Source organism: Ciona robusta, chromosome 11, assembly GCF_009617815.1.
Source record: "Ciona robusta chromosome 11, ASM961781v2".
NCBI classification, from domain to species: domain Eukaryota; kingdom Metazoa; phylum Chordata; class Ascidiacea; order Phlebobranchia; family Cionidae; genus Ciona; species Ciona robusta.
The window spans coordinates 5,495,692-5,509,497 of NC_143245.1; the positions used below are offsets into that span (position 1 = coordinate 5,495,692).

A 13,806-nucleotide genomic window follows, 5' to 3' on the forward strand; every position below is an offset into this window, starting at 1 on the left:
TGTATTGGTATTAGTCTTGTAATAAAATAGTCACGCACCAAAAGCTGTTACACCTATTTTTTTGCCCAGCAAGTAAACTATTATAGTGTCTTGCTTGAATAAAATAAGACTAGTTACCACATTTCTTACATAATATATTTAATATACATGTATTGCAATTGAAAATATAAAAAAACTACCAAATTTTACAGATACAAATTTCTGAAATGTAAAAAAATAAATTTAACTTGGTCAAATAAGGTGCAGCACCAAAAAAATTGAAATCATATAACAAAGTTAAACAGTGTCCAAACCACACGCGCACACAGTGTATTTGTGAATTTACTTTTTATATGAAGATTTCAGTTTTAAATATAAAAATAAACAAAAATAAAATTGCATTAAATTTTCTTCAACTGGTGCTTGCTGAAACAGAACTGTGACATCACGCAGTGCATTATGACATCATAAAGTGCAGTGAAGAGTGGCCAATGACTCACAAACTCTCAAAATGCTGTTTCAATGTTTTGAGAAGGTTTTTTGAGTCCATATGATCAGGAAATGCAGCAACTGACTTTAGAACTGAGGAATAACTTGTCTGGAGATCACCAGCCTGTAAAAAAGTTAATATAAATGAATGTAACTTACTTTATCCTTGTGTGGCCGGAAAACGACAGTCGTTATAACACGGGCGTTCATACACCTCGCGCCAGCTTATGAGTTACCATGTACGTTACTTTGTGGGTGATTAATTTTTGAATTTTTTCTCTTTTTTTATGTATGGCTGAGACTATGTCACCAATTTTCGGGGTAATATGCCAACTCTGGCCTAAATCTCAGGTCCCATGGTGAGTATTCTGGTAATTTATTTATTGATCGACATAATAAAATGTCCTATTTTTAGGGTAATGGGCCAATTCTGGTCTAAATCTCAGGTCCCATGGTCCTTTTCTTGCTGAAAATTTACCAGTGTTGACCAATAAAAACTTACATTTTCAGCCAGTGTTGCCAGATTGTAATGATGTTCGTATGCATGTGGTGCCAACTCTGCAGCGGACCTCAACAAACTTTTCGCTCGTTCAACGTCACCTCTGCGGAGTTCCAGAACTGCCAGGTTATTGTACGCCTCCGTGTGGCCATTATCTGCAGCGATAGCGAGACGCAAACACTGGTAAGCGAGATTGTTGTCTCCAATGCCCTGGAGAAATTTTGATTTTTTTTGTCAATTTATTTATATTTTTGTAAAAATAAGCCTTACTAAAAACATGGTTACCAATGTTTTAGTCGGGCAGCAGCTTTTAAAAAGGTTGTTATTTAAAAATGTTTGATCTTTTAAAATCTAAAATTAAACTTAAGGGTATTTGGCATAGCATTAAAAGTCCATATTCATTGGTTTAGAGCAGCTTGAATTTTAAAGTTTGCATTTTCATAAATTTAATTTAAAAATTTAATAAATTTAAAAAAAACATCACAGCACAAAAAATCATATATATATCTAGTGGGGGAGGGTAAGATGGGACACGGTTTTATTCTCTTTCCTCAGCCCATTTAGTAATAAACAAAGAATTTTTCCAGAATTATATAACCGTTTCCTTGCGATTCTTAAAAAGTGTTGTTTAAAACACGATCAGGAAATATGGGATGGGTACTAACAGTCCCATCTTACCCCACGTATTTTATATATAAAAAAAATTTTTTTTCTTATCGCACAGTCCTATACTTAAGTTTGTTTTTATCTCACCAAACATTGTCCCATTTTACCCCACACTACTGTATACATAAAAAATGTTATTTTATCTTACCAAACAGTGTCCCATATTACCCCACACTACTGTATATATAAACATGTTATTTTATCTTACCAAACAGTGTCCCATCTTACCCCACACTACTATATACATAAAAATGTTATTTTATCTCACCAGCGCAACATGCGATATATTGTACCACACGTCTCCTAGCTGTTCATCCTCAGCCAATGACAACGCTCGATCAAAACAATTCATTGTCATGTCATATTGCTGGGCAAAGTAGCAACACAAGCCGAGGTTATTGAACAATTCAACATTGTGTATGCCCATCTGAAGCAAACGGCTAAAAAAGAAATATATCTGAATTGCTTTTTGAAATAAGTTTTAAAAAAAAACTAAAATTTGCAAAAAGTCACAATTTTAGAAAAATTCATTTTTTAAATTTTTTTTACAAAAGTTCTGGATGTTGTTTTAAAAAAGAGTTTATTTTAATAATCTTTAATGTAATGTTTTTTTTATTTTGTATTTTTCTATTCGACTGTGCTGGTTTAAAAAATGTCATGTATTAAAAAACGTCTTTTTAAAAAAAAAAGATTAAACAAAAACCCGAAAAAAATATGTGCCGACTTACCGATATAATCTTATTGAAATTTCCGGTTGATCTGTGTAAAAATAATTTGCAGCAATTGAAGCGATTGCTTCCACGTTGACTCCATCAGTTTCCAACACATCTTTATACCACTTAGTGGCGTCATCGAGCTGACCCATTTCTGTACATAAAAAATACGTTTTAATTTTTTTTAATTTAAAAAAATAAATTTTAATTTAAAAATTAATAACTTTTGATCAATTTTTTAAAATTGTTTTGTTATATATATATATATATTTTTTTTTTTTAATTTCAAACTGTTCTAAATTAAAACATAAACTAAAAAAAGTTGTAACAAATTTGCATAGTTCCTAATGCATTTTAGCAATTTATATTTATTTATATTACTACAAAGAAATTTTCTAACTTTCATTTTCATAAAGTTACCACAAATTTGTACAAGCTCGTTTCTTTTTCTTTAACATATACCTGTCATTTAGACAAGACATATTCCTACTAAAACAAAATATATATATATATATTTTAAAAGTCAGTACAGTACAAATACAACAGTATTATTAATAAAATCTTACATATATTTACCATCATGCACCCTTGCAATGGCAACAAGCAGTGATCTGTCGTCTGGGAATTTTTCCAAACCTTGTTTGTAAGTTGCAATAGATTGCAATGGTTGGTCCATGCGTTGGTATACCTACAATAGCGTTTTATTTTAACTTCTATATTCTGTTTTAGTACCTAAAATATAACTTCTACAATTCATTTAATGTTAAATAGAAGATCATAATTTTTAGCGACAATTTTTAAACTTTTTGTTCTAAACTGGTAAAAAAATGGGTAATTTAAAAGTTACATTTATTATATGCAAAAAATCTCTTTTTTGTTTGTTTTTGAAACAGTCTGATTTTGATAAATTTTATTGTAAAGTGAAAAAAATGTATTATTTCATTCCATTATGTTCTAGTATTATATGTGGGTGAGGTCTGCAATGTGGGCACACCATGAAACGTTAGATTTAAGTCAGAGTTGACCCATTTTACCCAAAAATTTAATTACATTTAAACATGTATATATATAGCCACCAAAAAATAGTTATCTATATTAAAATAGATTTTAAAGTAAATAAAAAGATAACTATATATCAAAGAATCAAAATTAACTTAGATTTTAAATTGACTTATCCTAACAAATTAGTTCAACCTCCACTTTTTGAATACTTTTCAAAATTACACCAAATCCAAACAATAAAACTTCTTTTCCAGCAGAAATTTAAACGTTTACACCAATACCAAAAAAACGGTTATCAAAATTAACATAGAATTTAAAGTACATTATACAAGTTATTGCATTTAAATTTACACCAAATCAAAACCATTTAACTTACTTTTCCCAGCAGTAGTACAGTATCCAGCATTACTTGCTGCTTCAATGCAGACTTATATTGTTGTTCTGCGTCACGGAACATCCCTAATCTATGATAACATTTCCCCAGCTGTACTTTCCACCACCAGTCTTTAAACTGAGCTTGTTCAGTGGCAAGCGCTGCCAGTTCTAAGGCCTGTATCATAAGTTAAGTTACCGCTGTTTTTAGTAAAACTTGATATAGTAGGGTAGGGGAAGATGGAACAACTTTTCATTCTATTTTCTCGTCCAATTTGGTAGTAAACACAGAATAATCAAAGAATTATAAAACTGTATCCTCATGACTCTCATAGACCGTTGTTAATTGTTTAAAACACGATCAGGATATTTATATATGAATAATATGTATAAATATATATAGTAGTGTGGGGTAAGATGGGACACCTTTAGCACATAATATTCAAATCGTGTTTTAAAACAAATAACAATAGTCTATGGGAGTCGTAAGAATACAGTTTTATGATTTTTTGATTGTTCTTTGTTTATATATATAGGCCTATATATATTGTAACATCGTGTATAAATAATGTTTTGATATATATACATAGTAGGGTGGGGGAAGATGGGACACCTCTAGCACATATTATCCAGATATCCTGATCGTGTTTTAAACAATTAACAACGGTCTATGAGAGACATGAGGAAACAGTTTCATATTTCTTTGAATGTTCTTTGTTTACTACTAAATAGGACGAGAAAATAAGGTTAAAAAGTGTCCCATCTTACCCCATCCTATATACATTGTGCATGTAAACTGATTAGATATATATTGTCGTACATTGTGTACAAAACCTGTTCCTGCCAGGTCTTGTATATTTGTTTTCTAAGCTACCCATATTATATCAAATTACTTCAATAAACTTACATTTCTTACATCATTTTCATGATGAAATATGTATTCAAACAGAACCTGGAATAAAATTAAACATAAATTTACAAAAACTACATTGATTGTTTGAAAATTTTATTCCAAGCAAAATGTGCTAAAGTATGCCTAACTTTACTATACATTAAACCAAAAAAAAATTACTAAACACTAAACCAGAGTCCGTATATAAACATGAGTTATTTCATCACCATAGAAATCTTACAGGGCAACCAAATGGGGCTAATTTCGCCAATTGTTTACCCTAGCAACGGGAATTTTTAAACAGATTTTTCTGCTAAGTCGCAGTTTATTTATAAAACTCAAAAACTTCAAGTCACTTTTGGGCTTTAATAAATCTACACATCTACTTGAAAATTTGATTTTCTTTAATCTGCATCCTGTATTTGTATTAAAAACATAAAATATATTAGACTTAGCTATATACGTTCATATTTATATTATGTCTATGATCAATTTAGCCCCATTTGCTGTGTGCTATGTGATTTCTATGGGCGACATGAAATAAGTTTATATACGGACTCTGCACTAAACCATTTAAAAATTACTATATATACATATCTACCTAGTTCGGTTATATTAAATGAACGTTTTTAGATGTCCTACAGCAAGGCACGCCATGGGACCTGGGATTTAGACCAGAGTTGCCCCATTGTTGAAGTGAATTATTTTATTCAGTAAGACATCTAACCTTTGCAAGGTTGGGTCTTGCTGCATATTTACTGTAGTTCAACCTTGATACGTTGATAAATGGGCCATCAGGACTTGATAACATGGATGCCTGGATAAAGATTTTTTTTAATATCCAAAAATTCGGCAAAAAAGTTTCGAACAATATATTTTATCGAGACATTTTTGGAGAGTGAAACTTAAACAACATTATAAAAAATAAACATATATATATATGTATTCAATAAAAATAGTAAAACAAAATGCATGAAAAAATTTGTAATACAGTGCTTTTTCTATTTGCTGCATCTTGTTTTAATGAAGCTTAATAAAATACAATAAAATAGAGTTTTTAGTGGGTAAAAACTAAATGTAACCAGAATTTATAGCTTTTAAAGTACATTAAAAACATTTAATGTTATAAACAGAAACACTAAAATATATAGTTTTTAATGTACATTATGAATAAAAAAAACTTTAATTTAAAATAAAAAATTGTATGAAAAAAACTTACTGTTCCGAGTCGCACAAAGCGTCCGCTGGCACTGGTCACAGGTCGCGCAGTGTGTGCAGTTCGTGGTGTCCTTAAAGCTTGTTCCATTGTACCTGGTCTACCTGACTGTGTGCCTGAGAAATACATAAGCCGATAAGCGTACGAAAAATTCAAAAAAAGTAAGATTTTAAAACAGACTACTAATTTTGTAATTTATAAAAGATTGGCAAAAGAGTCAAATTTTAGAATATTTTTTAGCTTTTTATTACAAGAGTGTAAAATTGTAATAAAGTGTCTGAATAATACTTATGCGTTAGAAAAATTCAAAAGAGTAAGATTTTAAAACAGACTACTAATTTTGTAATTTATAAAAGATTGGCAAAAGAGTCAGATTTTAGAACATGTTTTTACTTTTTTATTACAAGAGTGTAAAATTGTAATAAAGTGTCTGGGTAATACTTATGCGTTAGAAAAATTCAAAAGAGTAAGATTTTAAAACAGACTACTAATTTTGTAATTTATAAAAGCAGGCTTGTAAAAATACCCCTTTTTCAGTGATAATGTCACCGTCCGGATCGTCGAAAAACGTCCGGATTTTTTTAGTAGAAATAAATCCTATTTATATTAAAATCAACTTTCTTACGTTCGGCCGACAATATACTCTTTGGTTTCTTTGTTCCGTAATTATTGACGACATAAACGTGCGCTCTATTTTAACCGCATCGGTTACATTGCGAGAACACGGCGAATAGCTAAAATGACGAAACGGTTCGTGCAAACATTAAAAAAAAAGCATTTTCCCAACACCTACTATACTAATTTTGTCACAAATCATGTCACATGGAACCATTATGTGGTGAATTTAAAATGATATTACATTTATTAAAACGACGTATCTAAATCGGTAGAAACAAATGAAAAGTTTTACGCACGTTCATCGTGGATTAAAAATGTAACGATGATTACGTCATAATACCTTTGATAAACTATTAAAATTTTAAAAAACAAACCAAGAATAGTTTAAACTTTAATTAATGTAGGTAAATTGGGTTTATGTGAATTTTAATTGGTGCAAATATTAGAGCGAGGAGCGACGCTATCAGTAAATTGGAACCAACGCAAATTGTAATATGATATTACAAAGTAAAGTATCTTCCCGGCCGAGCTCGGACAGAAGCCAAAAAACATCGTTCGTTGGCACCGCACGAGAACCGGAGTTTCATTACGGCCATTTTCACGAGAATAAATTCACAACGATTGCTTCGTTTGTTAGGTGTAGAATGTATGCTACCGCATGGGTCTTCCTTTATTTCCTACGCCCGCGCAGAGCGTAAAAATGTGACGCTCATACGTGATGTTTCGATCTCGTGGTTCGTTGGGCAGTGAGCATTCCTCCCGATTGTTACGTAATGAAACGTCATAGTTAATAGTTATGTTGCAATAAGACATGTGACGTAACAATTAAGCGCAAAATGTCAAATTGCAGCACGGCAATGTTTGTTCCTCGAGCGACTTCGTTAGCTGATTATTACGAACACGCGACGAACAAAAAACATTAGATCGCAGCTTTAACAACGGTTTCTATCGCCCAGGCGCCCGCATTATACTGTGGTGTCGTGGTGATAGTCAGTAATACGCTTTATAACAAGATTTGGTAGCTTGGGTGACAGACGCACGTAAAACATATTAGATATTACGTCCGGATTTTCAATAAAATTAAACAATCACCGTCCGGATTTACAACTTTTACAATCCTGTATAAAAGATTGGCAAAAGAGTCAGATTTTTAAAATATGTTTTTACTTTTTTATTACAAGAGTGTAAAATTGTAATAAAGTGTCTGGGTAATACATAACATAAGCGTCGGATTTTTAAAAGTCAGATTTTTATGTTTTCAGCTTTTATTATAGGAGTGTAAAATTAAAGTACCGTGCCTAAGTAATATATATGTGTAAGAAAAAATCAAAAAGGCAAAATCTTAAAATAGATTAGGCTACTAATTTATAAAAGGTTGGCAAATCACTTAGATTTTTGGAACGGCATTTTTAAGATTATTATTAGAAGATGGTAAATTGAAATAACTAAAATAAAATATAGTAGGGTGGGGTAAGATGGAACACCTGTAGCACATATTATACAAATAACCTGACCGTGTTTTAAACATTTAACAATGGTCTATGGGAGTCATAAGAATATGGTTTTATAATTCGTTAAATGTTTTTTGTTTACTACCAAATGGGACAAGAAAATAAAATGAAAAAGTTTGAGATCTTCCCCACTCTACTAAATTAGAAACACCACTCACCTGGTCTTACAAATCCACTGAGAGGACGACCAGATTGTGACACGGGTCTTACTGCTGGACTGGGACCTGAAGCACCGGTCACAGCACGCAAGCTTGTACCTGGGCCTATAAGGAAATTTATCAGTAAAAAGGTACATAGTGTTAAGAATACAAGTATTGTGCTTTGTTAACCAAAGCCAAGGATACACAGTTCAAGGCCCAATGCTTGTACTATTTCGATGTGGGCCTCTTTGAGCTTTTTAACAATAATTTTTTAAACCCAGTTAATACTAACGGATGTTTTAAGGTATCACAAATATAGGATAAAAAACTTATTCACTGTCTGGTGCCCTGGCACAATGGTTAGCGTGCCTGCCTCTAACCAGAAGTTACAAGTTCAAGGCTCGTTGCTGCTACCATCGTGGGTATATAGTATGTGTCCTTGGGCAAGACACGTAACGACAATTGCTCCAAGCCAGTGGTCACCAATGGCTTGTCCAAATTATCAGCCATACATAAAAAAAATACGAAAAGAAATAATCACCCACAAAGTTACTACGTGGTAGTTCTAGACGAGGTATATGAAACAGAACACCAGTGTTATAAAAATGACTGTCGTTGCCCTGCCACGCGAGTGTAAACAAGTTTTATTCATTGAATCACCCACAAAGTTACTTTCTAGATAACTTACGAGATACTTGCGCAACAGAAACGTCATCCATAACGCTCTCAGCGATCCCTTGTTCCTCTGCTTCAACCTCGTCAATGTAAACTTGCTCGGTGAGTGAGCGAGCCTTCAATGCCCATGCTGCCTGTGAGGGATATGTACATAGTGAGTTGAAATAAGATGGCCCAGAATCAAGCTTTTAAGGCCCATGCTGCCTATAAGGGCATACTAATAAAGTAAACTGTTTTATAAAAGATACACCAAGTACCGTTTTATTGTTTTGAAGTTTTCTATTAATTTGAATATAACATAAAAGTTCTAAAAACACTTACACTCAATACCGATGCAATTTTCTTAAAAACACTTATATATATATAAATATAATATAGTAAATTGACACTTTGAATTAAGCTAACTTAATTTCCTTTTATATAGTACTTGATACACAAATAAGGTTCAAGTCAGACCAATCCCTTACCTGGTCGTAAGGATTTTTCTCCAAGATTTTAGTACATAACTCTGCACTCTCCTCAAATTTACGCCGTTTAAAATAACTGAGCGCCATGAACATTAAATCCATGGCTTGAAATATTATTGTCAGCAGTTAAAATTACAGCACGATTTGTGGTTTCCTGTTATTAGAAACCTATGGGGAAAAAGTCGAAATTAATTTAAGAATAAAGATTAATTTATTGACCGATTTAAATTTCATAATTGCATCACTGTTTATAAAATATTAGGAACACTGGGAATAAGAAAATTGAAAAATGGTTCGAATTTTTAATTATAAATCAAAAATAATTTTGCAATTGAAAATTCTTTAAAATTGCACAGTTAGGGTCTTGAATTACAAAGAATAATTTTAGCTGCTGTTTAGCGCTGCAGAAATTTAAGGGTTGGCCTACCCACCCCGCCACCCTGGGTTTGACGCCTGTATACTTGATAGTATAGGCCTTATGTTTTTAATTGGTATAATAAAGTAACATCAAGACATTTAAGCTGATACAAAAAAGTACATGAGAATACAAAAAAAAGTCACACAAAACACAATTAAATTTAAGCTAACACAAATAAAAATTACTTTTTAATAAACATTTTTTATAAACAAACAACAAAGCACAATTTCAAATTTTCAAATTAACATTTTTTTGCCCGTTTTTTCATGATCCAAAAATAAAGTTTTGGAAAAATTAAACGGATCCATATTGCTAGTATGTGGTGGAAAGGAGCAGGGGTAATTTCAGTTTTTCCGAGTTCGACAGCATCTACAATTTGCTGTGCCAAGTAATCAGGATCTAAACCCTTGGCAGTGGTTTCATCTGTTTTACCATACACACTACCATCACCTAGAAAATGAAATTTAAAATATTTACTAAAAATAAATATATAATATATTATATTATATATATATATACATAAAAACTCAAAATTTTTTTTTATAGTAAGGTGGGGAAAGATGGGGCACCTTTTAATTCTATTTACTCCACCCATTTGGTAGTAAACAAAGAACATTCAAAAATAATAAAACCATATACCTAAACACTTCCATAGACAGTTGTTAATCGTTTAAAATACGATCAGGATAAATGAATAGTATATATATACTGTAGGCCCTACTAAAGGTGTCACGACTTCTCCCACCCTAATATATATTTTGTTGATGGTTTTTTTTGCATGCTGTATATACATGTTCAAAAATGAACCAGCCATTATTTGATTATGATGTGAGGGCCTAACTACTGAGTAATAGGCTCATGGCAATAGAAAATTTTAACAGAAATGGGTCATGTTTTAGTCAGTCAACACAGTTATGCATTCAAACCTTTGTAGAACAAAGTTACGATTTTTTTTTTTTGAGATACAGACCATACAGTGTATTAAAATATACATATATATAAATCCTAACCTTGCAAAGCATTCAGAGATAAGTTTGTATTAACGTAACCAGGATTCACAACCAACACATTAATGTTGTCTTTATGCATTTCCGAGCGTAAACAATCGTAAAACGCTTGGCCGGCATGTTTTGCTGCGGAGTAAGGCGCTCGAAATGGGATAGATATTTTAGCCTGGTGATTAGGAAAAAGAAGTTACTTTAAGAATAATATGTTCTAAGGTTTTGAGAAAATAAATGCAGCTTTTCAACAACTATTTTTTGCAAATTAATGTTTTAGGGTTGAATTTTTCGGGATACACACTTTTTAGTTCATTATTACATGGTAAAGAAGACCTGATTATAAATACAATTAATTTAGAAATATAGTGACTATAGTCTACCCGCTTTTCAGTCATTTCAATAATATATAACGCTTTATTGTCAATACATATCATGTTTTGTAAATATATAGATATATATGCTTTTTTGAATGTAATGAATGAATGTAACTTACTTTATCCTCGCGTGACCGGAAAACGACAGTCGTTATAACACGGGTTTAACACCTCGTGCCAGCTTACGAGTTACCATGTGGTTACTTTGTGGGTAATTATTTTTTTTTTTTTGGATTTTTTCTTTTTTTTATGTATGGCTGATAATTTGGACAACCCATTAGTGACCACTGGGTTGAAGCAATTGTCCTTAAGTGTCTTGCCCAAGGACACATACGCCCACAATGGTAGCAGCGACGAGCCTTGAACTCATTACCTAATGGTTACAGGCAGGCGCGCTAACCACTACGCCGGAAATTTTTTTTTCAAATTTAATGGGTAATAAGCACTGGGGCAAGTAAATATTGCACACTCAAATGCTGATATAGTGTGGCTACAAGCCACAATAACCTTTAAATGTAATAATAAGGCAGTTTTGTCAAAACAATATGTCTGGCAACCAAGTGGTCACTAATGGGTTGTCTAGAATATCAGCCATAGAAAAAAATCTAAAAATACGATCACCTTCAAAGTAACACACATGGTAACTCGTAACGGGGTGTATGAAACAGAACACCCATGTTATAATGACTGTCGTTTTCCGGCCAGGCGAGGATAAAGCCAGTTACATTCATTCATTCAACTTACCTGTACAGACCCAATTCCAACTACAGTTCCCCCGTTTTCCTTCATAAACGGCAGAACAGCTTTCGTGATTGCTACTTGTCCCGTGAAATTGGTTTTCATGATTTCATGAAAAACCTGAACCGATGTGGAATCTATCTTTCCTCTGTAACCGACCCCAGCATTGTTAACTAAAACGTCAACTCGGTCCCCGAAATTTTTGACGATGTTTTGGACGCGTAAATCCACAGTTTCGAAGTCCGAAATATCGAGTTTATGAACTTCAGAGTTGTGGCAGTTTCTCCGGACATTCAAAAGTTCTTTTTTAACAGCTTCAAGCTTTTCACAGTTTCTTGAACATAACAGAACCTTCGCACCGCGCGCATAAAACTCAAAAGCACAGGATTTGCCAATACCGGAGCTCGCGCCAGTTATCAGAACAACTTTTCCATTTAACGATTTTCTTTTACTTTGTTTAAGCCAGTACAAGACTACAGTTGTGGCCAGAAGCAGTGTAATCAATTCGAAAATCATATTTAAACACGCATGTTATGTATATCACGCAAATGCAGCTACACTTTATCTAGATTTCTAGAACCTACCCAAATATTGTGATTTTAGTAAATAGTTATCATTCTGTCGGAATTCCTATGCGCAACCAAGGTAATCCCAGTATACAGTACGCATGACGTTTCTAACAAATCCCCTTTGGATAGATGCTATTTATCAAAGTCCTATCTGTAGTATGTATTTGGTTTACTAATAAATTATTGCGAAATCATACATTTGCGCAATTTCAATAGGTATATACAAAACTAAGAAACCAATACGCAATTAATCTGTAGTTGAGTGGGGTAAGACGGGATACCGTTAGCGCACGAATCCCGTATTTTCTGAATCTGATCGTGTTTTGAACATTAACAACGTTTTTTAGATGTGTAAATGCGGTTAAAATTATTTAATTATTCTTTGTTAACTGGCAAAGGGGAGCGAGAACAGGAAATAAAGACGTACTATCTTACCCCACAAAATGTCCTATCCTACCCTAATCTATTAAAACTGGTGTTTTTTACATAAAAGTATCATCCGCGTAGTTTTATTAAATTACTGATAATCCCATTAAAGTCTCTTTAGGTTCGACCATAAATAGACTTAAAACGGAAACAGAGAAGTGTCATGTTAGTACAAAATGATTCAGCCGACAGTGGAAACGTAAACATAGTTATGACTGTTGCGTAACAAAAGCAATGACAATATAGTGTTTACATCCACCGTTACTCATCCCAACAACACGTAAATCTATAGGTGACTGGCGCAAAAACAGCCCAAATGACAGACATGATAGTCTGTTTGTAGGGACGTGATTTTCGCAGTTTAGACGATGAATTTTTTATTGCTTTTGTGGGTTAGGCTATTAAAAAAGTAAACGAAATACAGGCGCTAAGTGGGCGATCACAGTATATGAATTATGCAAAATAGGTGAACAGAGTTCGGTTTGCATTCCGGAACATTGTTTGGGGTCTAAGTGTTGCTTTCGCTGGTGTAAGCGCTCTGTACAGCCATCTGCATGTGTGTAGAAAAGCTATCGAGAGTATTTTGCTGATATGGTATAGTATTAGCTGATTTGATGAGGTAGAATTTTACACAAATTTGAAAATCTAAGTCAGTTAGGTCGAAAGAATATAGTAAATGCAGGGCGACCAGACCAAATTTTATGCGAAAACGAACTTAATTTTAGACCGAACGTCATTTGTGCGCTGCGTCACATTTAGTTTAAAATCTTCGGATAATTTCGGAATGTTTCGGGAATTAATTTCAGTTAAAATAGACAAACAATAAAAATCAAAGGTGCGAAACTCGCTGACGGTACAGGTTTATTTACATAAGCACGTAGCCCTCTGACGTCATTTCCGTGACGTCAATTTGCGCGTGGGCGATCGAGCTTCCTCGTCTGCATCAGAAACAGATTAATCAGCAAAATGAATGTCGTAAAAAAGGCTGCATGACTTGGTTTAGGAAATAATACGCATAATTAATCAAAATATAAAAAAACA

General features: G+C 32.9%; 2 protein-coding genes across 2 annotated transcripts; both read right to left on the reverse strand.

Moving 5' to 3' along the window:
• Nucleotides 1-113: 113 nt before the first annotated feature.
• LOC149728691 (tetratricopeptide repeat protein 8-like) lies at nucleotides 114-9,392 on the reverse strand. Its single transcript, XM_089888292.1, has 12 exons — nucleotides 9,240-9,392; nucleotides 8,786-8,906; nucleotides 8,116-8,220; nucleotides 5,832-5,944; nucleotides 5,340-5,429; nucleotides 4,628-4,672; nucleotides 3,725-3,898; nucleotides 2,923-3,034; nucleotides 2,362-2,500; nucleotides 1,902-2,073; nucleotides 971-1,177; nucleotides 114-592 (listed from the first exon to the last, which is right to left on the reverse strand). Exons 1-12 carry the CDS (start codon nucleotides 9,339-9,341, stop codon nucleotides 476-478), a joined length of 1,497 nt encoding a protein of 498 aa, XP_089744418.1. The 5' UTR covers nucleotides 9,342-9,392; the 3' UTR covers nucleotides 114-475.
• Nucleotides 9,393-9,407: 15 nt separating this feature from the next.
• Nucleotides 9,408-12,404, reverse strand: LOC149728692 (peroxisomal reductase activating PPAR-gamma-like). Its single transcript, XM_089888304.1, has 3 exons — nucleotides 11,777-12,404; nucleotides 10,668-10,830; nucleotides 9,408-10,107 (listed from the first exon to the last, which is right to left on the reverse strand). The coding sequence occupies exons 1-3, from the start codon at nucleotides 12,284-12,286 to the stop codon at nucleotides 9,899-9,901; spliced, it is 882 nt and encodes a 293-aa protein (XP_089744430.1). The 5' UTR covers nucleotides 12,287-12,404; the 3' UTR covers nucleotides 9,408-9,898.
• Between the last annotated feature and the right edge of the window lie 1,402 nt (nucleotides 12,405-13,806).

Bases quoted from the DNA above. Each gene is read 5' to 3' on its own strand.
- LOC149728691 (XM_089888292.1), bottom strand. From the start codon at position 9,341: ATGGATTTAATGTTCATGGCGCTCAGTTATTTTAAACGGCGTAAATTT. The intron at 3,899-4,627 runs GTAAGTTTATTG...CTTATGATACAG, and splicing joins ATGAAAATGATGTAAGAAAT to GCCTTAGAACTGGCAGCGCT. The intron at 593-970 runs GTAAGTTTTTAT...ACTTTTTTACAG, and splicing joins TGGCAACACTGGCTGAAAAT to GCTGGTGATCTCCAGACAAG.
- LOC149728692 (XM_089888304.1), bottom strand. From the start codon at position 12,286: ATGATTTTCGAATTGATTACACTGCTTCTGGCCACAACTGTAGTCTTG. The intron at 10,831-11,776 runs GTAAGTTGAATG...CCTAATCACCAG, and splicing joins TTGGAATTGGGTCTGTACAG to GCTAAAATATCTATCCCATT. The intron at 10,108-10,667 runs GTTAGGATTTAT...TTCATTTTCTAG, and splicing joins ATCTCTGAATGCTTTGCAAG to GTGATGGTAGTGTGTATGGT.